Source organism: Bufo gargarizans, chromosome 6, assembly GCF_014858855.1.
Source record: "Bufo gargarizans isolate SCDJY-AF-19 chromosome 6, ASM1485885v1, whole genome shotgun sequence".
NCBI classification, from domain to species: Eukaryota; Metazoa; Chordata; class Amphibia; order Anura; family Bufonidae; genus Bufo; species Bufo gargarizans.
In genome coordinates, this window is record NC_058085.1 from 334374728 (window position 1) to 334402486 (window position 27759).

The window sequence follows — 27759 nt, forward strand, 5'->3', positions numbered from 1 at the left end:
TTACCAAAAATATTTTATTTCGAATAATATGTGGCCCAACCACTAATTGCTCCATGGAAAATAATAATAGAGAAAGTTTATCTCGCGGCTTTACCTTTTCTTCTAATTCCTTTATTTGTCTCTTCTGAAATTCTAGTCGCTCCTCGAGCTCCTTTATTCTCTGAAAAACACACAGTGCAATAAAGTGAGGATCCTCTTTTGGAGAAAGATCTATTGAACCACACAGGTTGTATGTTAGATCTTCCATTGATTGCTATTATTTCTATAGCCTGAACATCATGCAGACATTTGGTTTTAAAGAGGACCTTTCACTTGTATAAACTATGTGAACTGAGTATGCTGCCATATAGAGCGGCGCCGGGGATCTCACTGCACTTACTATTATCCCCGGGCGCCGCTCCGTTCTCCCGTTTTAGGCTCCGGTACCTTTGCTCCTTAAGTTATAGTAGGTGGGTCTTCCCTTGTCAGGTGGGCGTCTCCTTCTCCTAGGCTGCAGCACTGGCCAATTGCAGCGCACAGCTCACAGCCTGGGAGAAAAAAACCTGTTGCATTTGAAGAGGCCCTGAGGTAACCCCACAGTGAAAACCCCCAAAAAGTTACACCATTTTGTAAACTATACTATCCAAGGAATTTTTAAGGGGTGTAGTGAGCACTTCACTCAACAGGTGTTTCATAGACTTACACTTTTCTCCCAGGTCCTCTATGAAGAAGAAAGAAGACGAGCCGGGCTGCGCAAGTGGATGAGGTGAGTTTAATTTTTAATTTTTTTTTAACCCCTCCATCCCTAATTTACTTAGCATTTTGTATTAAGAATGCTATTATTTTCCCTCATAACCATGTTATAAGGGAAAATAATAAAGATCGGGTCCAGATCCCAATCGTCAACTAGCAGCCATGCATAAAAATCGCACCGCATCCGCACTTGTTTGCGGATGCTTGCGATTTTCACGCAGCCCTATTCACTTCTATGTGGCCTGCGTTGCATGAAAAACGCACAATATAGAGCTTGCTGTGATTTTCACACAACGCACAAGTGATGCGTGAAAATCACCACTCATGTGCACAGCCCTATTGAAGTAAATGGGTCCGGATTTAGTGCGGGTGCAATGCACTCACCTCACGCATTGCACCCATGTGGAATTCTCGCCTGTGTGAAAAGGGCCTTAGTATGGCTATATAGCTGATCCGGGATGGCTCTTACTGGGAGTAGTCAAAGTGCTGGGTGGGTGACTACTCCCCATATTCCAGGCCGGGTTTTGCCAGGCCTAAAAACCAGCCAGCACTGCCAGGTGAGGAGGATTACCTCAGTCTGAGAGTGGAGCTCAGGAGGTGTGTGTGCTGAGATCTGAGGCTTGTGCCGTGCTGGAGGGCTGAGACCCATCTGTAAGGGAAACAAGCCCCCTAAAAGCCTGCTATGGACTGCTGAAGGCAGAACTGCCAACAAGGTGATTTTTGCTATGTGGATTAACACCAAGACTGCAAAGTGACGTTTTGTTTTTGCTTTATGTGTAAATAAACACGGAAGTTTGATTTAAGAACTGGTAATTTGCCTCTGTACTGCATCTGCGTCTACCAGAACGAATCCCAACAGATTTGGAAAAAAAATAATAAAATGTGAAATATTTTTTTATTTTTCAAAACGCTTTATTTTTTATTTAATTTTATTTTTTATTTTACACTTTGTGTCCCCCATAAGGTCATACAAGACCTCTGGGGGACATTTAACTTTTTTTTTTAACTATTGATTTCTCCTGTAACTGGGGCTGACATAGTAACTGTACCAAATAAAGTTAGTGACCCAATACCCTAGGTGTGCCCAGTCCTTTTGTATACAATATATTGTATTGTATATCTAATCTACTGTATGTTTTACAGTATACAATGGTTTCGTCTGCTACAGTGATACCAATTATGTGTCTTTTTATAATATCTTTATGTTATTTTTTTTCCTTATTTTTCCTTATTTTCTAAGGGAAAAATGGGTTTGCTTGCTTTTAAGTTGGATTTATTTTGTTTGAACACTTTGGGGGTTATTTATTAAGACCAGCAATTTATACTCTGGTTTTAATTCCCCAGTGCTGGCGGCAGATGCGCGTTTAAACTATACCAGCTCACTTGCTGGTGAGCATACAATATGGTAAATGAGATGTGACATCTGGCCCCCCCCACACCACGCCTCCTTTTTCTGCCACCTCGGAAAAGTGGCATGAGTGGGGAAAAGGTGCAGATTTTGCCGCCCAAAAAGTGGCGAATTTTCTTCATAAATCACCCCCTTTGTATGTTGTTTTTTTAAAAAAAAATTAAATTCCCTCTAGAGGACATATAATCATTGCTTGCTTTTATAGTACACTGCAATATTTTTTATTTTACTCACTTATATAGTGCTGACATATTCCACAGCACTGTACAGACATTATCTCTCGCTGTCCCCAGTGGGGTGCACAATCTAAGTTCCCTATCAATATGTCTTTGGAGTGTGGGAGGAAACCGGAGAACCCGTAGGAAACCCACACAAACACAGGGAGAACATAGAAACTCTATGCAGATATTGTCCTTGGTCGGATTCGAACCCAAGACCCCAGTGCTGCAAGGCACCAGTGCTACGCACTACCCATTTCCATCTGCAGTATGTAAGAAGTTACACAGCTGGGATAAGTGTTATCTCCAATCCTGGTTGTTGCAGAAGGGTGTCAGCTGTAATGATATGCCCTTACATTTATGGCACTAAAGAATAAAGGGGTATTCCAGAATTTTACTATGGATGTCCTATCCTCAGCATAGGCCATCAATATCTGATCAGTGGTGGTCCGACACCTGTGCAGTATCTCCGGTGACATTAGTCAGCACAGTGCCCTCCGTTGGGTAGTGGTCGGAGCTAGTTACTACAGCGCTGCTTCCATTGAAATGAATGGGAGCTGCAGTAACCAGCTCTGACCACTACAATATGGACACAGCTGAGGCTAAGCCATCAATAATAAATTCCTGGAATACCCCTTTAAGGACATAGCACTAGCTCTGGAAATGTATGGTACATGGAGCGTTAAAGTCCAGGAGCTTTGTTATTGCCTAGCCTTGACTGACTGCAAATGCACAGCCCTGATAGAAGTTGCTGGCGACTCTCTTTTGTTAAATTTTTTGTTTTGGAACATTGGACAGTTTACCAGACTGTAGGGCTTCCATTGAGTAAAATCCCTTGGGTGCCTGCAGCTGCTCTTCCTATTGTATGTTAATTCTGCAGCTACTTATCATATGATTATTATGGACAATGTTGTACCTGCTGTGCATGTTGAATTATCTCCATTCGTTCCCGCAGGATTTGTGCGTCTCTTTCTCGGAGCTCGCTCATGACCTGTCGTTTCCACTGTTCCACTGCAAACTTCAGCTTATCCTGTTCTTCCTCTGAAAGAAGCTGAGACATCTTGGCTCCAGACTCTTGCTGCAAGGCGTCAAATAACATGGCTTCTAGCTCCAAGATGTGCTAAGTAAAGACCAAAACCTTCCTTTAGTTTCCTTGACGGCATACATGAATGATATAATTCACTATTTTTAGAGGACCCTGCGATTTTCAATTTTTGCGGTTTGGTTTTTCACTCCCCGCCTTCCCATAGTCCTAACTTTTTTTTATTTTTCTGCTCACATAGCCTCATGAGGACTTACTTTTTCTGCTGGGCAAGTTGTACTTTCTAATGGTTCCATCTACGATTGCATACCATGTAGTGGGAAGCGGTATTTTTTTTTCCAAATGGGGCAGATTTGGGAAAAAAAACACAATTCTGATAAAGTTATATATTTTTTTAAACTGTACACTATATGGTGAAATTGACCTGTTATCTTCATTCTCCAGGTCAGTACGGTTACAACGATACCATACTTGTATAATTTTTCTTGCGTTTTACCGTATTTTTCACCCCATAAGACGCATTCCCCCCCCCCCAAAAGTGGGGGTAAAATGCCCCTGCGTCTTATGGGGTGAATACTAATGAGCGCTTCCATTATGGAAGCGCTCTTTAGTACCGGAGGACCAGGAAGCGGTGAAGGCTTTGTACTCACCTCTTCCTGGTCCTGGGCTGTCGACTGTGAAGGCTGTGCACAGCGTGAGGGCACCCTGTGACCTCACGCTGTGCGCGTCAGATCACAGCACAGCCGACAGCGGGAGGAAGATGATCGCGGGCAGTGAGGAGCAGCGGCGTCCAGATGGCACTATGATACTGGCACATATGGGGGTGGGTGGGAAGGAGAGAGGCACTTGATACTGGCACATTGGGAGGGGGGAGATGGCACTATGATATTGGCACATGTGGGAGGGGAGTTAGCACTATGATACTGGCACATGGGGGGGTGGGTGGGAAGGAGAGAGGCACTTGGTACTGGCATATTGGGAGGCGGGAGATGGCACTATGATACTGGCACATATGGGGGTGGGTGGGAAGGAGAGAGGCACTTGGTACTGGCACATTGGGAGGGGGGAGATGGCACTATGATACTGGCACATATGGGGGTGAGTGAGAAGGAGAGAGGCACTTGATACTGGCACATTGGGGGGGTGGCACTATGATACTAGCACTGGGGGGGTAGGTGGGAAGGAGAGAGGCACTTGATACTGGCACATTTAGAAGGGGGAGATGGCACTATGATACTGGCACTTGTGGGGGGGAAGGAGAGAGGCACTTAATACTGGCACATTGGGGGGGATGGCACTATGATACTGGCACATGGGGGGGTGGCACTATGATACTGGGACATGGGGGGGAGGAGAGAGGCACTTGATACTGGCACATGGGGGGGTTTGGCACTATGATACTGGCACATGACGGGTGGGTGGGCGGGAAGGAGAGAGGCACTTGATAATGGCACATTTGGAGCGGGGGAGATGGCACTATGATACTGGCACATCGGGGGGGCAATTAATACTGGCACATTGGGGGGGGAGATGGCACTATGATACTGGCACATTGGGTGGGTGGGAAGGAGAGAGGCACTTGATACTGGCACATTGGGGGGGAGATGGCACTATGATACTGGCACATGGGGTGGGTGGGAAGGAGAGAGGCACTTGATACTGGCACATTGGGGGGGAGATGGCACTATGATACTGGCACATTAGGGGGGGAGATGCCACTACGATACTGGCACATGGGGGGGAGGAGAGAGGCACTTGATTCTGGCACTTTGGGGGAGGGCGAGATGGCACTATGATACTGGGAAATGGGGGGAGGAGAGAGGCACTTGATACTGGCACATGGGGTGTGGCAATTGATACTGGCACATGGGGGGGTTTGGAACTATGATACTGGCACATGGGGGGGTGGGAAGGAGAGAGGCACTTGATACTGGCACATTGGGGGGAAAGATGGCACTATGATACTGTCACATGGGGTGGGTGGGTAGGAAGGAGAGAGGCACTTGATACTGGCACATTGGGGGGGAGATGGCACTATGATACTGGCACATGGGGGGGGAGATGGCACTATGATACTGGCACATGGGGGGGGGGAGAGAGAGGCACTTGATACTGGCACTTTGGGGGGGGGCGAGATGGCACTATGATACTGGGACATGGGGGGAGGAGAGAGGCACTTGATACTGGCACATGGGGGGTTTGGCACTTGATACTGGCACATGGGGGGTGGCACTATGATACTGGCACATGGAGGGTGGGAAGGAGAGAGGCACTTGATACTGGCACATTGGGGGGGAGGTGGCACTATGATACTGGCACATTTGGGGGGAGAGATGGCACTATGATACTGGCAGTTTGGGGGGGTGAGATGGCACTATGATACTGGGACATGTGGGGGGCATTTATGGGGACACTTACTGGCTGATTATTGGGGGGAATTATGGGGGTCCCTTTTTACTGGCACATTATTGGGGGGCACTATGGGGGCATCTACTGAGGCCACAAAGAAGGGGTATTTTATATGGGGGGCTCTGTGTGGTACTAGTATTATCAGAGGGTTTATCTGTTTCTGTAGTATTGTATTGGGGAGCACAGCAGCACAGTATGGGGGTAGTAGGATGATTTGTCCAAAAGATGTGAGAATGATGAAAACGTAGTAAACTAAGATTTATTTTTTGTCAAACTGCAGAGACGGAAAAAATGGCTGAAAAATGATGGTCTGATCTGAAGGTCTGAAAGGAGAAGATCTACGTCAAAGAGACTTCACTGGATGTAAGAGGTATGTGCGCTGTATTACCCTGTTTTTTCAATTTCTTTCGAATCCAAATCCGAATACTTTGTTAAAAAAAGGACTCTTTATTTTTTCATATTAAAAGAATATTGAGTTTGAATCACTTTGTTTCTTACACCGTTCACACAATTCTTATGTACAGGATTTGTAGGATTCGAGATTCGAAAGATTCGAGAGATTCAAGAACCTATTCGGATTTGAAAAAAATTTGATTTGTCCCACCTCTACTTTAAAGTAAAGTTCTTTGATTATTCTTAGTTCTGACCCAATTGGATGGGATAATGGTCTACTGTAGTGTTTCCCTACCAGGATGCCTCCAACTGTTGTAAAACGACATTTCCCAGCATGCCCTGACAGCCAAACGCTGTCTGGGCATGCTGGTTGGGAAAAGCTGGTCTACATTGATAATATGAACAACTTTTTCCAGGGCTGTTTTTTATCCCCAGTCCGGCCCTGGCGTCCAGGAGCAGGAGAGGTAAGTGTTTTTTTTATTTTATTAAACATGGGGCTGCTGGAGGCATAATGGGGGCATAAGGCATAAGGGCTGATTATGGGGGCTGATGAGAGGCATAAGGGCTGAATATGGGGCGTGATGAGAGGCATGGGGCTGTTATCAGAGGTCTGATTGGGAGTCATTTACATTGGGGTTTGAGCTCAGGTCTTATTGGGGGTCTGATTTGAGGTCTTTTTGGGGTCTTAACATTGGGGGTCTGATTGGGGCTGTCCGCTGAGGTCTGATTAACATTGGAGGTCTAATTGATGGTCTGACCTAAGGTGTAATAAAAAATATTTTTTCCTTATTGTCCTCCTCTAAAACCCAGGTGCATCTTATAGGGCGAAAAATACGGTAATACTGAAAAGAAAATTAAAACCTTTGAGAAAAAAACATTTTATAACAATATTCTGACTCCTATACATTTTTTGTATTTATGTGTATGGGGTTGTGTGAGAGCTCATTTTTTGCTGGGCGATCTGTAGTTTTCAGTGATACCAATAAGAAGTGTGTGACTTTTTTGATCACTTTTTATTTAAAAAATTATTGGGTTGAAGTGACAAAAAATGGTGAATTGACTGTTTTTATTTTTTTCCTGTGATGCCATTAATATTGCTATATTTTAATTGTATGGGCATTTTTGCACTCGGCGATGCCCATGATGTTTATTAGTTTATTGGCTAAGTATTTTTATTTTTAAGCAAAAGGGGGGTGATTTTAACTTTTCTATATATTTTTTTATTATTTGTAAAAACTTTTTTTTTTACTTTTTATTTTACTTTTTTAAAGTCACCCTGGGTGACTAAAACTGACAATCATTAGATTGCCCATTTTGTTCATTGATGGCTATATAGCAATCATTGAACACTTAAATTTCGATATAACAATACAGTGATGCCACCTAGTGGCCTGTATTGGTATATTCATTTAATAGACTTTGAAGCCTGCTTGAGGCTTCGGTCTGTTAGAGCAATGGTAACAGGTTCCCCGAACATAGCTGGGGAACGTTATTACCGGAGCGGAAGTGTGAGGCTTCCACTTCCGGACTGCTCTGATGCCGTGGTCAAATTTGACTATGGCATCTTTAGGCTGATCGCATACATGTGCACCAGGTGTCTACTATTTGAAATAGCAGGAACCTGGCGGCTATGTCGCCCACTGCACATGCGAACGGGCGCCATGTTTAAAGACCGGACTTCTGCCTTACATGTACGGTGGAGGTCCTGAAGGAGTTAAAGTGTTGGTTGGCTGACCACTTGCCAGTGTTTGAGGCATTTAAATCGTATGTAAAATGTTGTTGTTTTCCACTATGACTGAAAGTTACCTCTCCTCAAAAATGAAGAAAACTATCTCTATAATGCTACCTATGGGTAATACCTTTAGAGGAGTCTATGGTTTGGCCAAAATGTTCCTAGGCTCAGATCTACACTACTTCAGATGACCCACTAAACCCAGGAGGTCAAATCAATATTCCAATAGTCTGCTGACTATAATTCCTGTTTCTGGTCTTATATTAAAATATAACTTTTATTTTCCTTTTATTAAATACTATATTTAACATACAAAAAACAAAAAAATACACTCTTTTAAAATGTATATGGAGGGCTTGGACCTCAGATCTCACTTACTACCTCCTTACTATCCAGAGTTCCACAATGTCTATCAGCTATATCCTTCTTCTTGTCCTCTTGTTTTCTAAAACTTAACATGGAGGAAATTGAATTTATTATCTTTCCACCATCTCTCTCAGCCTCCAACAGACATATCTATCACAGTCAAAGGCTGCATGCTCTTTCTGGTCCCACAAGTCCACTGCTTTAAAGTAACCTTTGTTTGATTCTGCTTGGTCCGTCAAATCACACATCCAAGCCCCATCCACCTTGAACTCAATAATATCCCTCGGATCTGCACATTTCTCAACTGGGAGTCTGCAAAAATGCTTGTACATGCCCTCATCATCTCCCGCCTATATTACTGGAACATCCTTCTCTACAGCCTCCCCAATAGCAGTCTCTCACCCCTCCAATCTACCTTTAACTCTGCTGCCCACTAATCCACCGCTCCCCCGTTACTCATCTGTCTCTTCTCTCTGCCAGTACCTTCACTGGCTTCCCGTTACCCGGAGAATCCAGCACAAAACACTAACTATGACATACAAGACTGACACAACCTGTGACCTGCATACATCTGTGACCTGATATCCCGGTACTGTCCCACACATAATCTCTGACCCTTACAAGACCTACTTCTTTATTCTGCTCTTATCTCCTCTTCCCACAATCGCCTCCAAAAATGTTCTCGTGCATCCCCCATGCTCTGGAACTCTCCTCCCAAGAATATTAGACTGTCAACTACTGTGGAAATATCCAAAAGAAACCTGAAAACCTACCTCTTCAAACAAGTCTACAACCAGTGGCCCTGCTGCTATACCACCTTGACCAGCTTTTACCCTGACCTACTGTGTCCTTCCTCCATACCTTGTAGATTGTAAGCCCTCGCAGGCAGGGTCCTCTCTCCTTCTGTACTAGTTTGTAACTTGTCTCGTTAATTTTAATTGTATTTGTTTTGCTTTATGTATGCACACCCCTTATCATATGTACAGCACCATGGAATAAATGGCGCTTTAATAATAAATTATAGTAATGGGTTGGTCACTAACTTTAATGGGTCATGCACTGAAAGGTGGCATTTCTTTCTGGAGAAGAGAGAGAGGAGAGAAACGCTTGTGTGAAGGACCATAGGGTTACGTGAAAAGCTGCTAGAGTAGAGGCTTACCTCAACTGGTTGTGCAAAGGCACAACACTGTAATTGGTGGTATGTCACTTCCAGCAGGCTTAGTGAATCTTCTGTTTGGGTGCCAGAGGGGCCGACTCGCAGCCAGATACACAGAAGGAAAGAAGAAGGTCCGCGTGCTGCTTCAACATCGAGCAGTGTGCTGACCATCTTCTTTCCTTCTGTGTGTTTCCTTCTGGAGGGGAGCTAATCTGGAGGGTAGCCTGTAAGACATCCTTTGCCAGGTGGGATCTCCGCCAGCATGTGACCAGTCATAGAATTACTATGACCAATAACACAATAAACAACCAATTTTTTGGCGGGTCAGTTGTTCAGCGACACTTTTGAAGTTCAAACTAGTCAATACTGGAATAGAAATGACAATATTAGCCAATGTAGCCAATGTATTGTGGCGAGGTGTACAGTAAAAGTCCTGGAAGGGGTGTATATCTAAAGGCTTGGAGCCTGTGACCCTGTGTGTAAACCTGTGCTTAGAGGTGTGTCAGGGAAAACTACTGTGTTAGTTAGAGCCCAGACGGGCAGGTGTATATTTATGTGTGTGATGGTGCTGAAGTGCCAAAATAAACCACCTTTTGGACTTGAACCCCATTGTCAGAGGAGAAGTCTGTGATTGCGACCCCCTGAGAGAGAGTGATCCCTTACAGTACATTGATATTTAAAGGTGGTTTCTGGGATTTTATTACTGATGGTCTATCCTCAGGATAGGTCATCAATATCAGATTGGGAGTTGGGGTGTCCAACTGTGAGTGCTGTGGTCTCCTCGTATGTAGCTTGCCAAGCATAGTGTGGTCCATTAGATAGCGGTGTGCTTGGTACTGAAGCTCAGGCCATTCACCTGAATGAGACTGAGATGTGCCTAGGCCATGTAATTGATGAACGGTGACATCACTGGCCTAGAAAAAAGCCTAAGAGGGCACGGAGCAACTGATTGGTGGGGGTGCCGGGATAACCTATCCTGATGATAGGCAATAAATATCAAAATCCTGGATAACTCCTTTAAGGAACATCTGTCTGCCCCTATAGACTTAATATTTCAGTTGTGAATAACAATTCTGAAGCATCTTTTCTTAGAACTCCTCTGGTACTCTGGTATTCCCCAATGAAATTTATCAATACATTTTTACAATTAGGTGTTACCAATTGGCTCATGCTGTCCAATCAGTGCTGACAGTAGCAAATTGTTTATAGTATAGATATGCCGTTTTGATAAGTGGGAATGATAACCAGGGCCGGCTCCAGGTTCATGTGGGCCCTTGGGCGATAAATCCCAGTGGGTCCCCATGAGGCATTTTTTTACATTGACATGTCCCCCTGTGGCTCCCACACGGTATAATGACCCCCAGTGGCCCCTATACAGTATAATGACTACTAGTGGCCCTTCACACAGTATAATGACTACTAGTGGCCCTTCACACAGTATAATGAACCCCCAATTCCCCCCCCCCCCACTGTATAATGACTACCTGTGGCCCTGCATTCAGAATAATAACCCCCAGTCGCCCCCATTCAGAATAATGACCCCCAGTAGCCCCCACACTGGGGGAATACTGTATGGAGGGGGCTCTGGGGGTCATTATACTGAATGGAGGGTCATTGGTGATCATTATACTAAATGGGGGACACTGGGGGTCATTATACTATGTAAAGGGCCCTCATAGTATAATGACCCCACAGTGACCCTCCATTCAGAATAATGACCCCCAGTCGCCCCCACACTGGGGGTTATACTGTATGGAGGGGGCACGAGGGGTTATTATATTTAATGGGGGCTCTGGTGGTTATTATGCTAAATGGAGGGTCAATGGGGATCATTATACTAAATGGGGGGCACTGGGAGTCATTATACTGTGTAAGGGGCCCTCACAGTGTGATGAATGACCCCCCAGTGCCCCCCTCACACACCTATCATTGCTGGAGAGCAGGGAGCCGGCGGTCCTGTCATTCACTAACCGCAGCTCCCTGCGCTCCTTCTCTCCGGCGGCCCGCTGCAGCAGTGAGCCAGGCCTGGAGGAGAGAAGGAGATGTGCAGTGATATAGCTAGAACTGACTGGCCCCCCCAGGAGCATTGGGCCCCGGCACTTGCCCGGGGATGCCGGGTTATGACGCCGGCCCTGATGATAACACCCAGTGTTCAGAACATGCACATACAATGGAGAGGACTCCAAGAGCGGTCTTCTCTATATATTACATGGCTGGTGTGTGGGTGCACAATGAGGCAACCAGAGTGAGTACGGAGATAAAAATTACTGATCTGAACTCAGCGTCAAGTGTACTATTCATGCAGTACTGTGGTTAATACAGCTGCTTCACGGGGACGGGGTCCCTTTAAATCAAAAAGCAACTAGTTGTGATAGTAATATAAAGTGTTACATGTGTTTAAGCTGTTAACACTAACACAAGCAACATTTCCAGACAAAATTATGATTTAAACATTTAGCAGGTACCTTGTGAGCCTGATCCAATGATTTTTTCCTGAAGTCAAGTTCTTCATCCAAATATCCCTTCTGTCTTGTAAACAGTTCCTATATCATAAAGCAATAATGAAGGACAATTCTAGAAGGAGAACCAGTCTGCACCTTAACATCCATAATTTCAAAATGACATCTCTTACTTTCTCATGTTCGATGTCCACCATCTTCTGCTGTAAAGCAGACTCTGTCACCTCTATTTGCTGGAGCCACTAAAAGAAGAGAATAAACATTACAGCCAACTCAGAAGATGGACATGTGAAAATGTCTTGAAATTAATTTCAGTTGTAGTTTGCAAAAAATAAAATAAAAATTGGATACAAATTGATCCCACCCAAATTAAAAGTACTATTAAAGATCAAGAGATACACACATAATACTCCATTGGAAAGAGATGTGCAAGTCAGTTCTCCTTATAAAAGGACAAGAAAATTAAGTTTCTCATGAGAAAATTGCTTTAGTTAACTGAGTGGCTTTTTTTGGGGTCTTGGGGGGGTGCTCTTTTTTTTATTAGAGGGACCACCTAGTATGCATGAGGAGCACTGTAGTCCAGCCAATACTGCTCTGCATTTCTGGAAAAAATATATGCAAATTAGCATAGGTTACCTCTACTGGCATCAGATAGGCTTAGTGTTAAAAGCTAATTTTAACATCTTTCCCAGAAATCGAAAGGCATGCAAAGCCTTTCCTTGAAAAAGCATTAATTGAAAGGTTTGAGGCAACCATCAGGGGAAAATCATATGAAAAAACACAGACTGAACAGATTAAAATGCATCACAAGAAATTGGGGACAAATTCCAAATCAGTAGAATCGATTCGCTCCTCTCTAACATGCAGTATATAGATCTCTTGAAAGAACTTGTGTTATGCTACTTTTACACTAGCGTTTTTGTTTTCCGGTGTTGAGTTCCGTCCCTCTTATGTTTTTTGGCCAGAGAAAATACCGCAGCATGCTGCACTTTTCTCTCTGGCCAAAAATCCTGAACACTTGCCAGAAATGCATTAATGCCAGATCCGGCCCCAAGTGTACCGGCAAAACATATCCGTTCTTTCCATCTGCGCATGCGCAGACCATTAAATCTGTGAAAAAAATAAATACCGGATCCGTTTTTCCAGATGACAACTGGATCCGGTATTGCGATGCATTTGTGAGACGGATCCGTCTCACAAATGCATCCGTTTGCGTCCAGATTGCCAGATCCGGCAAGTAGTTCCGGCGACGGAACTGCCTTCCGGAATCCTCTGCCGCAAGTGTGAAAGTACCCTAAAAAGTTATTTACCTTTTCAGCCAAGTTTAGGACCGTTCTAGCTTGAATTATAACCACCTGCTCTTCATTGGTCAAGTTCTGCACACAAAGTACATTATAGTGGTTAGAAACATGTTATTTTTTACTGAAGAATCATCCCATCTACAGTATGATTATGAGAAACGATAGTATTCAAGGCTATGGACACCTGTACGTTGATTTTTTTTGTTGTTCATTTGATTCATAAATGCAAAATTAAGCAACTTGTTAAATAGTTGTTTTTTTTATTAAAAATCTACAATTTTGCTTCTACATTGAGTGTATCCTTCACCTAGCTGCTGGTGCTGCTGACATAAATCTGTGACATAAATCTGTCAGAGCACGGCTCCTGTTTCTGATGGCTATCTCTATTCTCCTACCATTTATCAGTGTTAGAGATAGCAGCAGGTAGGATGAGGAGGTTGTACAAGGCAGATCAGAGTGTGGAATGGGGTTAAGTGTCCATGGAGGGCAGCACACACTGTCTGTAAATAGTGAGAAAAGCAAACACAAGGCAGTTTGCAAGGGGAAGACAGAAGCATCCTGGACACACAGATCCAATATGTATTACTGTGAATGAAGAAAGGTGCTCACCTGTGTAAGTTGTGCTAGAGGAGAGACGCTATGCAAGAATGTAATAGGCTCCACTTCAGATGCTGGTCCCTGGCCAGGCAGGATATCCAGATGCCAGGAGAAAAAAGAAGGATAGAGGACACAGGTAAAGTATATTGGAAATTCCAATATAGATACCTGTGTTTTCCATCCACTGAATCAGAAGCTCTCTCTTTTTTTCTCCTTGCATCTCAATATGTATTACTGGGAGGGACATGTCCACTTTAGAAAAGTCTGAAACTAGGAGCAGGCTACAAATTACAAATCAGGGGGTCCAAAAATTAATGAAAATAATAAAGATTATACACAACAACAGTAGGCCTGGATTGGCCTACAGGGGAACAGGTAAATCCCCTGGTGGGCCCTGAGCAAGGATGGGCCAAAAGTCTCCCACCTCCTGCACAAGTGCCACATGATACAGTAAACTGACTGTACTACATATGGATGGCCAGTTTACAGAATCTATATTCATATAAAAATGGGGTAGATTATTTAACAAACTATCCAGTTTATTATAGATGCCCCAGATGGCTGAGATGATGTCTACGTACAGAGACAGGCTAGCCTGTATCCTCTTTCCCCAGGGACCTGCCTTTTTTAAGTCACTGCATAGACCCCATAATCAATCATCTTGAGTGTCTTGCTGATGTCTGCCGCTGTATGAGCAGGTAATATTTGCATGTAGCTGTACAGTGGGCCCCCAGAATGAATTTTACTGGTGGGCCCTAGGCACCTAAATCCGACCCAGTACAACAGTGCAATTTTTTTATTGCTCAAATTAACATGTAAAAATCATTTTCTCCATGTTAAAGGGGTAGTTTTTAAGTTATCCCCTTTCCAAAGTATAGGGGATAACCAGCTGACCACTGGACCCCCACCGATCACAAGAATGGGGGTCCAGTTCCCCTGTTCTGATGGAGCGGCATGCACACTGCAGCTCTATTCATTCTCTATAGGAATGCCGGAGATAGGTGAGGTGCTTGGCACAACCCCTTTAAGGTGTCCATAGCCTCTAAAGCAGCTGTATGGCGCTAGAAAGTTTCATCCATGGTCGGTGTTTGGTATTGCAGCTTCGCCCCATTCAAGTATTTGCCGTACCAGACACAGTCTATAGACAAAAGTTTTTTTCTTTAATCCCGGACAAACCCTTTTGGGTGGAGTTCAATGAAAACGACTTTTTCTGGGTGGAGCATTCTCCAAATATAGCATCAATGATTTCAGGACAGGGTCCTACATTGGCCTATGTTAATCATAATAAATATGTTTTTTATTAAAAATATGTGTTCATATATCTTAAGTATTAAGATGGATCCTAATTTTAAATCACTGAACTCCACTTATAATTAGATTTTTGTTTTATTTTCAGTAAAATGATCCTTTAAGCATAAAACTAAACAACATAAAAGCTACAGAACAAAGCAAAGCATGCTGCATTGCCATACACTGCAAAAACAATGACACCAACTAATTCAATGTAATGAAAGGCCACGATTTTAGAGAACTTCTGACCAGGATGACATGTGGACATTATATAGAACTCACTCCTGCCTGGGCCTCTTTTTTTTTAGGACCACTAAAAGCTGCTAACAAAGAGTATGTACTTATTATACATGGCCGACCATTTGAATAACTAGTGGGTAATACTACTCTGCATGAACAACGTCAGCTTCCCCCTTCCCACATAATCTGTTAGTGCATATGGACATCATACAGGACGTTTTCCTGCTCAGGACCCCTTTTATTAGTGGAAGGACACTAACAAATATAGATATACAGTAGCTCTGGGGTACATGGCCCATCCTTGGATTACATGACTAGCCATTTAGTTAATAGGCCAGAACATAATACTACATACAGTAACAAGCCATAATTTCCCTGTGAAGATAACCCCTTTAAAAAGGACCTGTCCCCTCTCCTGACATGTCTGTTCAAGTAACTACCGATATTGAGCCATTCCTTTGTTATTCAACAAAGGTCCATTTATATAAAGGTCCATTCGGGTGTTACTAATTAGAGAAGTGTCTCTGCACAGTCTGACCATCACAGTACTGATTGGATACTGTTAGGCTACTTTCACATTAGCGTTTTTTGAGGATCCTTCATGGATCTGCAAAAACACTTCCGTTACCATCATACAACTGCATGCATCTGTCATGAACGGATCCAATTGTATTATGTCTTCTATAGCCATCCATTTTCTATTGTGTCAAATTGTGTCAGAGAAAATGGATCCGTCCCCATTGACTTCTATTGTTTCCCAGGACAGATCCGTTTGGCTCCTCTTCGTCAGGTGGACAGCAAAACGCTGCAGGCAGCGTTTTGGTGTCCGACTCCAGAGCGGAATGGTGACTGATCGGAGGCAAACTGATGCATTCTGAGCCGATCCTTTTCCATTCAGAATGCATTAGGGCAAAACTGATCCGTTTTGGACTGCTTGTGAGAGCCCTGAACGGATCTCGCAAACGGAAACCAAAACGCCAGTGTGAAAGTAGCCTTAGACTGTGAAGGTGCACACCTCTAACTGGTGACACCCAGACTGTTGGCAATTCATTCACAAACATCTAAAAGGAATAATAGAGGAATGGCATAATATAGAGTCATAAGAATAGATGCTCCAGAATTAATATAACATATGCAATGCAAATAATTACTAAAACAGACATTTCAGGGTAGGTGACAGGGCCTCTTTAAAGGTAATGTACACCTTTGGGGGCAATTTTTTATTATTGCATTGTACTCATTTTAAGCTAAAAATAGTTTTTAAATTGTCTTTATTACAAATATGTGTCACGGCTGCGGATGGGGAAAACCCTCAGCCGTGCGGTATCAGCAGATGGAGTCACTGCAAGGCCAGGACAGAGAATTAGGGAGCTGGTCACCTCCTACACATCCCTAATCTGACCCTAACTCCTAGCGGCATGAGCCGACCTTGAAGGTAGGAGGACTCATGCTCCGGAACCTCGGGTCCCTACTAACCCTCTGCAGGTCCCTAAGCTAGGAGCTGGGTAAGACGACCCGTTCCTCCTAGACACGGAGGAACAGGAGTCTCACTGGCCAAGCTACACCGAAAAGGGAAACATAGACATATGGCAATGACAGGTAAGTGAGACTAGTACCACACTTACCTGCCACAGACACACAACCTGGAACCCACATGCAAGTGCTGTTATCCCCAACCAACACAAAGGACACAGCACACAACAGACATCACACGGGAACCCAGTAAACCATATGCTGCAATAACACATAAACCATAAACTAACACCAGACATAAAGTTTATGACCACCAGGGTGGCCCTCACTGGCAGATGGTAAATAACCAGGAGCATGTCTCCAGCAAGCATGGCTGAAGCACCCTCTCTGACTACTGCCTTCCACTGAGGCTTTATAGGGCCAAGTAGCCACACCCACAGTCAGACACACCCAGTGCACACACACACTAGGAAGGAAGTTAACCCTTCCAACACCAGGGAAGGGAAGACATCAACTTAAAGGGGAAGTGCACACAACACATATAACACCCCGTGCACACCGATAAAAGGCACACCTATAAAGAGAGGTTGCCAGGTGCAACCGCATGCCTATTGCAGCAAGCTGCCCAGCACCGCTCAGGCTGCTCTGCTGCCACATACCCAATGTTGCCAGCGGCAACCACAGATGAGGCAACATACTATAGCCCTCACCTGTGATTGACAACAACACCAAGACCGCAGGCAACTGCATGCAGCCACAAGAGTCACGACCATGACCAAGGGTGGTGACAATATGGCATCCTTTTTTCTGTACAGAGCTGAGATGCCCTAGTAGCACCCTTTGGATTTTCTGTCTTTTCCGTCAGACCAGGAGCTGAAGGACTCCTTATCTCTGCTCTCTGACCTTATAAACAATCATTACAGCTCGGTTCTTATCTTACTGATAATGTGTCTTAAATAAGTGTTTATGACCTCTTAGTAATAAAGTTTATTAGCGGCACAAAGTGAAAGTATGATTCCCACAGCTAGAAAAACAGTTAACCCTTTGGGACAGAACAGCTCAATATTTTTAATAAAGGTTAATTGAAAAAAATTATTTTTAGCCAAAAATAAGTAAAATGCAATCATAAATATAAAATTAGCTCCGAAGGTGTCCATAGCCTTTAACATGCAGATTGCTCATTCGGCCTACAAATTTTCCTCCCATCAAATTGTCCCAAAACCATAATAAGTAGTGCAGATTTCGGTGCCGTTTTTATGTGGTTTTGGTGCGGATTTCATGGGGATTTTGTGCAGACAAGCCTGCACTGTGCGCGGGTAGCCTTAGGCTGCACACACCAGCACCTATAGCGATTGTTCTCCTTTTACAATAAATAGCGACATTTATTAGAAGCGCAGCCAGATACTTTGTGGTATGCACGCCTGCCATGGAGACAATAGACACAGCTAGGACATGCAATTTAGAAAGTGGACATACACTTACGGCGTTATCCCCTAGAATGTCCAGCTTCTTCATCAGCTCGCAAACAATGATGTCCTAAGAGGAAGTGGACACAACCTTCATTTTAATGGATACATTTTATGTCCTTCATCCTATAATAACAGAAGAGACTTCATTTACCGTCACCCCTTCAGCTTCACAATAAACCTGGAGGGGGCTCTTCCCTTCCGGAAAGGGGATGAGGTGGAAATTAATGTTGGGGGACCTCCTTTCTCTTTCCTGAAAGTAAAAGATATTTAGTTTACTGTCCAAACAAATTCATGTGTAAATATATCCATTTTAAAGAAGTATTCCAGTGTTAGCAAATTAAACTTGTTTATTGGATCAAGAAATGTTCTGCAAATGTCTAATGTATTTTGTGTATCATGGTTATCAAGATCCCTGCTGACAGTCATTGAATAGTTGCCTTCATTGCTCTTTTCCAGAGGATGCAAAATCCATCATGGTTACAGGATGATCTCACAGGAAATCGTGACATAAGCAGTGCACGTGCATGATCGGCACAAGACAGGGCCAGGTTTTCAAGCTCAGAATATAAGCAGTGAAGGTTCCTGTTGAGTTACAGCAAGCAGAGATCTTGAAAAAGTGTTGAGGAATTGGTACGGAAAGCATATTAGAAAGCTGCACAAATTCTTATTATACAGTAGATAGGCTTTATTTGCTGAAAAGGGAGCAATCCTTTAGTGCTAGGTATGGTTCATACTACATTGGAATGGTAATAAGGCTCACATTAAAAGGGCATTCCGGTTGTGACTATTAGATCGGTGAGAGTCCTACCACCGTGAGTCCCACTGTTATCCCCTATTCTGTGGCCAGGAGATAACTTGTCACATCTGGAATACCCCTTTAAAGGGAAACTATCAGAGCTATTTGCACCATAGAACTAATTCCAATGCCGGATAAGGGTCAGAGATGAGCGAATCCATTTGAAGATTTGGAGATTCGTACCAAATCTCAGATTTTTTAGGCACCCAAATCTTTTTAGGTTCGATTTGGACGAATCTTGTAAAACGGCGCCCAGCGCATAAGCAATCCTTAGTGTTCTGTCATCACCAGGCAGGAGGTAATTGCAGTCAGTTGCGGACAAGCAATAACCACAGTTTGCGATGGCAACCATAAAAGTAGATACAGCTACACCTGATGCTGTATCATACCGAGGGGGCGGGCGAGGGAAAATGAAATAAAAAAAAAAAGATTTAGAGCTTTTCATAAAAAAATCTGTGTATTAGAGGATTAGAGGATGTTATATACCAGTTTCCAGGGCAATTGGAGCAAATTTTGTTCGGAACGAATAGATTCGCTCATCTCTAGGAAGGGACAAACATACCTTTATTAATATGTATCATGGTTTAACTACACATACTTCAAAGTTTTAATCAATATGAAATTAAAACCAATTGGATGGTCCCCATTGCAGCAAATGCTCCAGCTTTCAGACATAATGCCTGTGCCTCCCCCTCAGTCTTAATTAATGGCCCCTTTGCTATCCGACGTTGATGATTCCAGCAGTGAAATCAATGCAAACAGCCAGGAGAGTAATCCTGCTATTGCAGGGGATTTCAGAGATGGAATCAATGACGTCAGACAGCAAAGGAGCCATCACTCAAGACAGAAAGGGAGGTGCGGGCAGTGGTTATGAGCAAGAGCATGAGCACTAGCCATAATGGGCACCTTTTATAACTTTGAAGTGGTTGTCTAAAAAAATAAATAAAAGATTTATACCCCATATGCCCGATTAGACCATAATGACATAACCCAGGAGGGTCCTCCAATCAAGAACCCCTGTAAGATTCCAGGTTGAGAGTCACTCTGTAAGAACGACTCTCGCAATAGCCTGCCACAGGAGCTGGTCACAGCAAATACAGGAGGTGGCTTCAAAAAAGGTTTAGATTACTTTTTAATTCAAAATGACATTGAGGCTTATGACAATGTATAGAAATCTTGTCCTACACACCCTTTCCCTTTGGCCCAACCCCTTTTTAAAGGGAAAATGGACATTGATCCAGGGATTTGTTCTATGGATCGATATAGCAGGATTACAGGTTAGACTTGATGGACTTTTGTCTTTTTCCAACCTTAGCAACTATGTAACTAGTGGTTGTTTTCATGAGATGACCCCTTTAATAAATGTCATTATAAAGCATGGTCACATGATTCTCATTCCTAGACAGATATTTAACGCATCCATGAAAATTCATTGGGTAAGATATACAGTAAGTCACGAATACAAGTATTGACAAGGTCACAATGATTTCTCCAAATATTTCAAACGATCCAAGGTTCAGCATAAATGTAGGAGATTTGGAAATCTCAGTTATAAAGATTACAATGTCTGACACATACTTCCAGCTCTAGGATCCGGAACTCCAGCAGTTCATTCTGGTCTTTCGCATCTTGGACATCGTGTCTGAGCTTGGCTTCGTCGGTCTCCATTTGTTTGATCTGTGATGGAAAATAAAGGGTTAATTGTATTATCTATATAAATTTATAGAATAGTAACATATATGATTGCAGTGTAATACATAAAATCTACTCCCTACTCTGTTTATAAGTCATGTACAAATAATTTTTTCAATTGGTCTTTTTCAGCAATCTTTCCTTTATAGATTTCTGTGTTATCAGCAGCCCATGTGCCGTGTCCCACTATGTGCTATATGTGGGCACTTTAAACTTTTGCTGCTAACTGTCTTATTTAATGTATTTAAATGTATTGTAGTTCTTAATATTAGGCTGGAATTGTCATAACATCTATTCGCCCCTAGGTGGTGCTGGTGCCACATATTATATATAGCCAGGGGTTTGCTAATAAAGTTAGGGGAAGTTGAAGTTAGTTGTGAGAGTAGAAGGAAGTGTATGGAGGAGGAGAGCCGGCTCAGTCCAAGATGTAGCTGCCTTTCTTTCCTCTGGGCACTGATCAAGCCTGGAGAGGACAGACCAAGTAGTTACAGCAGCCGAGCACAGACAAGTGAGTCTATGTCTGAATATAAAGCAAGTCTAGTGAAGATTAGAGCTGAGTCTAGCCAAGGGACTTAACAAGCACCAGTGACCGGGAGGAACTTAAAGGTACCTGGACACAACTGGATGATTAGTGCGCAGAATTATCCTTTTTCACTAAACGCCTTCTGGGACATAGTGAACCTGAATACTTTAGGAGAGCATCCTACATCAAATAATGTAGCATAGAGTTTGCCTACCACGAGGGAGAACACCCTTATTGGATTGCTCAACATAAGTAAAAAATCATTATATTCAGTAACTGAGTGCTAGAGAATGGACTTAATGCAAAACTATTTACCCTCCTCAGGACCGCCGCACGCAGGATTGCATCCTGGCGGCGGCCCTGTTGTTCCTCCTGGACGCGCCGATGCATCCTCTCGCGAGACGCGAGATTTTGAGCAGAGCCGGCCCACACATGCGCAGTGCGGGCCGGGAATCGTTACATCAGAAGTTCGTCACCAGCCTGCCAGCCAATGATCATCGCTGGCAGGTTGTTGACTTTTAAAAAATCGAATTAGAAGCCATTTAACACCTTATATTTATAAATATAAGGTGTTAAATGGCTTCTGTGCTCCTCTGCTGGTTCCTTTTCGTCGGTTGGTCCCAGCAGAGGAGCACACATCACAGTGAGTACACCAAACACTACACTTAGCCCCAGATCACCCCCCATCACCCCATTTAACCCCTTGATCACCCCTGTCAATCACTAGTGAAAGGGAAAAAAGTGATCAGTATAAACTGTCACTTATTTTTTACACTAGTATTGACGGTTAGGTTTTAGGTTAGTTTAGGCCCCTTTGTTAGGTAGTTAGCGTAGGTTAGCGCCCAGCCCAGCCCACCGCACCGCAGTCACTGATTCGCTGATTAGAGTATCGCTAATCAACATTGGTACTTTTATAGTATCTGTAAGTGATCAGAACTGATCACAGTCAGATCTATAATTGTATTAGTGTCACCTTAGTTCGCCCTCCACCCAAAACGCAGTGTTTGCCCGATCAGGCCTGATCGGTCGCCCCACACGTGCGTTCACCCACGCCCGCCCCGCCGCAGTGACAAAAAATATATATATTTTTTTATCACTGCACAATCACTTCACAAGCGCTGCGGCGATAAAAAAATCAGTTTTGGTATTTTTTATCAATCGCAGCGGCTTCCTGTACTTCGCTAGCCTCCCATTTGTAAGACAGGCTTGCTTTTTTTCTTGGGTAGTCTCAGGGAATACCCCCTAAATTTAGTTGAACAAATGGCAAGTAAGGGGTATTCTTCTGAAGAGGCCTACAGGCTTCTGACCCAGTCGGATGAGGAATGGGAACTCTCATCTGACGAATCCAGCGGGTCAGAATCCGAACCTGTAGAAAGCAGTGGCAGTCTGACCCAAAGTTCGGACAATGAGGTTGAGGTCCCTGATACCACCAGGCGTACCCAGCCCCGTGTTGCTAGACCACAGGTTGCGCAGGATCCGCTTCAAGGGCAGCAGAGTGGGGCTTGCGCTGTCGGATTACGTAGTGAGGCATACACCAGTAGCGCAGCCCATCCTGGACCTAGTACCAGCACTGCCGTAGAACATGGTGAAGTGGCAAACACCAGAAGGGCAGTTGAAGCTGGTACGGTGGCACGTGCATTAGTTCCCCCATCGCAGCCACCGCACAGACAGGCCCGTAGAGCCCCTAGAGTCCCTGAGGTGCTGGCAAACCCTGATTGGCAGCCCCCAACTTCAGCCGCACCAGTAGTTCCCCCTTTCACTGCCCAATCTGAAGTTTGGGTTGAGACAGCTCAGATCGGATCGGCACTGGGGGTTTTTGAGCTGTTCTTGACTGCGGAGCTCTTGGACTTAGTCGTGGCAGAAACAAACCGGTATGCCACTCAATTTATAGCCGCCAACCCGGGAAGCTTTTATGCCCAGTCTTTCCGGTGGAAACCCGTCCAAGTTTCCGAATTTAAAACTTTTCTGGGCCTTCTTCTCAACATGGGCCTGACAAAAAAGCATGAATTGCGGTCATATTGGTCCACGAACCCAATTCATCACATGCCCATGTTCTCTGCTGCCATGTCCAGGACACGATTTGAGACCATCCTGCGTTTCCTGCACTTTAGTGACAACAGCACCTCTTGTCCCAGAGGCCACCCAGCTTTTGACCAGCTCCACAAAATTCGGCCCCTCATAGACCACTTTAACACTAAATTTGCAGATTTGTATACGCCTGAGCAAAACATCTGCATAGACGAGTCCCTTATACATTTTACCGGGCGCCTTGGCTTCAAACAATACATCCCAAGCAAGCGCGCCCGGTATGGGGTCAAATTGTATAAGCTCTGTGAAAGGGCCACAGGCTATACGCACAAATTTTGAGTCTATGAGGGTAAAGATCAGACCCTGGAGCCGGTCAGTTGCCCCGACTACCTGGGGAGCAGTGGGAAGACAGTCTGGTACTTGATGTCACCCTTATTTGGCAAGGGGTACCATCTTTATGTGGACAATTTTTGCACAAGTGTGCCCCTCTTCAGGCATTTGTTTTTAGAACAGATTGGCTGCTGTGGCACCACGCAACCTAGTCTTCTCACGCTTTAGGACCCCTAAAATGCCAGGGCAGTATAAATACCCCACATATGACCCCATTTTGAAAAGAAGACACCCCAAGGTATTCCGTGAGGGGTATGGTTAGTTCATGTAAAATTTTATTTATTGTCACAAGTTAGTGGAATATGAGACTTTATTTATAAATTTTTTCTTACAATCATTTTCCGCTAACTTGTAACAAAAAATAAAAACTTCCATGAACTCACTATGCCCATCAGCGAATACCTTAGGGTGTCTACTTTCCGAAATGGGGTCATTTGTGGGGTGTTTCTACTGTCTGGGCATTTTAGAACCTCAGGAAAAATGACAGGTGCTCAGAAAGTCAGAGCTGCTTCAAAATGCGGAAATTCACATTTTTGTACCATAGTTTGTAAACGCTATAACTTTTGCGCAAACCACTTAATATACACTTATTGCATTTTTTTTATCAAAGTCATGTTGAACAATACATTTAGAGAAAAATTTATATAGAAATGTAGTTTTATTAGAAAAATTTTACAACCGAAAGTGAAAAATTTAATTTTTTTGCAAAAATTTCGGTCAATTTCGATCAATATCAAAAAAAGTAAAAATGTCAGCAGCAATGAAATACCACCTTTGGGTGGTAAGTTGTATGACCGAGCAATAAACTGTGAAATTAGTGTAGTGCAGAATTGTAAAAAGTGGTCTGGTCATTAAGAGGGTTTAAGCTAGGGGGGCTGAGGTGGTTAAGCAAGAATTGTCATCCTGCCTGTTAAAGCATTGAGAGAACTCCTCAACTGACAATTGCCAGACCTGTTATAGGAATTCCAGTTAAACCAACATCTGGATTATTGCTTTTGCTATATAAATAAACTGTACCAACTGTCCTGAGACCATTGATTCAGTAAAAGTTCAACTGTGTTTTACTATAACTGACTCCTCATCCTTCCTACCAACTTCATTTGCACCTAACGGTGCTGGCGTTACAAACATAGGGGCCCAACCACCAAATACCATCTGGCTGGTGTTCCTTGCAATAGAGAGTGCCCCAGAGGATTTAGTGCAGTCATTCCCTCCACTGCACTGCCGGCCCAGGGAGTCTCTGCTAACCGTGAGTAAATGAACTACTACCCCCATTGGCCCACTGTCACCTCACGTGTTGCCCCTGCGATCCGCTTCGCTGCACATGTCCACCATTGTTCCGGTCTCCCTGATGGGCACGGGTGCCACTTTGCTCACTTGCCTCCTTTGCTCCCATGCTGCTACAGCCTTCTTCTCCTTCTTCCTGATGGGTCCAGCCACTGGAGCAACCTGGTTGGTCCTTCTAGCAGGCTGCTTCTTACCAGCAGTGCCCATGCTCCCACCTGCTCCTAAAGGAACAGTGTGCACCCAAATCTTCCCCAGCCTACGGCCAGCTTAAAGGGGTTGTCTCACCTCCCGATTTCTGCTCTTCCAAGCAGCTACCTAGGCTCACTTTCTGAGCTACAGGGGGCGGTGCTTATTTCTTTGAATGATGACACAGGCGAGCAGCACTGAGATAATGTAATCCCGCTCCTTGCCTGTGCGTGCGCGCTCCTGAGGCTTCACATGCTTTCAGCTAGGTGCCTTTTCTTCTCTTATAGCTGGCTTTTCTTCTTGAACTGCTCCCCAGGCTACTGTCATTGCTGATAGCAGCTCTAGACAGCATATACAAGGTGGCTGGAATAGGAGGAAGCTAGTGCGCATGTGCGGAAATGTGTGCGCTTGCTCGCGCCATCCCGGCCAGTAAACATGCTGACATTTTACTACCCAGTGAACAGATGCTTCCACTGCTGCTGGTTTGCAGTGGTGGCTGTAACCCTTAACAAGGAGCATTATATAAGGGACTATAAGATGAAAATTATCCAGGAGAGGAGGCAGTATTGCAACATAGACTATATTAGTAGGTTCTTCATTATAGCATTATATTCAACATAAGTATCATTGTGGCAAGTACCCTCCCCTGGAGGAGAGTGCCTGAGTAATAGGTTCTAGTACACCAGTCTTGTGAAGTTGAGCTGTTCTAGGTTTGTCTGCCTATGTACTGACTTCTGTCTGTTTTTCAGATTTGACCATTCACTGCCTGACCTCTGCTTGATTTTGTTCTGACCCTGAACTGCCTGCCCAGACCTTGGACTGTTTATCGGATTGCACAACGTCAGCCTATCCTGAACTTGGCTTCTCCCTGACAACTGTTTTCCTGATCCCTTGGTGCTCTGTACTGGTGTCTCTTGACCGCCAAGGGTCAGTCATCACTTGAACAGAGACTATTCCAAGAGGTAGTGATCTGGTGGATTCCCTGTAGTGAAGTACAGATTCCTGTATATGGGTTAAATAATGAATACCGGGGGGACGGACACTTAGATAACGCTCTTTGGAGTAGTAGCCCCAAGGCAAGTCTGTTAAAATGGCACAGCAGATCCACATACACTTTCAACTTCAGTGTATTTGCAGACCACTGCTTCCCCATTCTCAGTGAATCCCTCAGAGAGTTGCTTTGACAGCTCAATCCTGTAGACCTTATCTATGAACTCCTTACAGCTTATAAACATTCATTTCAACTAAATTTGTTATTAAACTGAAAGTAATTTGGCCATAATGAGTGTTTTATGAGCAGTAAGGAAAGTAAGCATAAAGGGCTACAGATGACATATTTACTGAGAAGAAGAAGCAACTGTACACTACGTGCAGAATTATTAGGCAAATGAGTATTTTGACCACATCATCCTCTTTATGCATGTTGTCTTACTCCAAGCTGTATAGGCTCGAAAGCCTACTACCAATTAAGCATATTAGGTGATGTGCATCTCTGTAATGAGAAGGGGTGTGGTCTAATGACATCAACACCCTATATCAGGTGTGCATAATTATTAGGCAACTTCCTTTCCTTTGGCAAAATGGGTCAAAAGAAGGACTTGACAGGCTCAGAAAAGTCAAAAATAGTGAGATATTTTGCAGAGGGATGCAGCACTCTTAAAATTGCAAAGCTTCTGAAGCGTGATCATCGAACAATCAAGCGTTTCATTCAAAATAGTCAACAGGGTCGCAAGAAGCGTGTGGAAAAACCAAGGCGCAAAATAACTGCCCATGAACTGAGAAAAGTCAAGCGTGCAGCTGCCAAGATGCCACTTGCCACCAGTTTGGCCATATTTCAGAGCTGCAACATCACTGGAGTGCCCAAAAGCACAAGGTGTGCAATACTCAGAGACATGGCCAAGGTAAGAAAGGCTGAAAGACGACCACCACTGAACAAGACACACAAGCTGAAACGTCAAGACTGGGCCAAGAAATATCTCAAGACTGATTTTTCTAAGGTTTTATGGACTGATGAAATGAGAGTGAGTCTTGATGGGCCAGATGGCTGGATTGGTAAAGGGCAGAGAGCTCCAGTCCGACTCAGACGCCAGCAAGGTGGAGGTGGAGTACTGGTTTGGGCTGGTATCATCAAAGATGAGCTTGTGGGGCCTTTTTGGGTTGAGGATGGAGTCAAGCTCAACTCCCAGTCCTACTGCCAGTTTCTGGAAGACACCTTCTTCAAGCAGTGGTACAGGAAGAAGTCTGCAAGGTAAGAAAAACATGATTTTCATGCAGGACAATGCTCCATCACACGCGTCCAAGTACTCCACAACGTGGCTGGCAAGAAAGGGTATAAAAGAAGAAAATCTAATGACATGGCCTCCTTGTTCACCTGATCTGAACCCCATTGAGAACCTATGGTCCATCATCAAATGTGAGATTTACAAGGAGGGAAAACAGTACACCTCTCTGAACAGTGTCTGGGAGGCTGTGGTTGCTGCTGCACGCAATGTTGATGGTGAACAGATCAAAACACTGACAGAATCCATGGATGGCAGGCTTTTGAGTGTCCTTGCAAAGAAAGGTGGCTATA

General features: G+C 44.0%; 1 protein-coding gene across 21 annotated transcripts in view; it reads right to left on the reverse strand.

Annotated features, from left to right (window-relative positions):
• Window positions 1–27759, reverse strand: part of LOC122940860 (janus kinase and microtubule-interacting protein 3) — a 123951-nt gene that overhangs the window by 1144 nt on the left and 95048 nt on the right. For 9 of the 21 annotated variants that reach the window (XM_044297703.1, XM_044297705.1, XM_044297702.1 and 6 more), the window contains 8 exons: window positions 20660–20758; window positions 18437–18535; window positions 18299–18352; window positions 13226–13291; window positions 12089–12157; window positions 11922–11999; window positions 3275–3478; window positions 95–160 (listed from right to left, as the gene is read on the reverse strand). In XM_044297703.1, coding sequence (XP_044153638.1) covers window positions 95–160; window positions 3275–3478; window positions 11922–11999; window positions 12089–12157; window positions 13226–13291; window positions 18299–18352; window positions 18437–18535; window positions 20660–20758 — 735 coding nt within the window. Of the gene's footprint in view, window positions 1–94; window positions 161–3274; window positions 3479–11921; window positions 12000–12088; window positions 12158–13225; window positions 13292–18292; window positions 18353–18436; window positions 18536–20659; window positions 20759–27759 lie in introns of all 21 variants that reach the window. The other 12 variants (XM_044297708.1, XM_044297711.1, XM_044297707.1 and 9 more) reach the window with 4 other exon arrangements.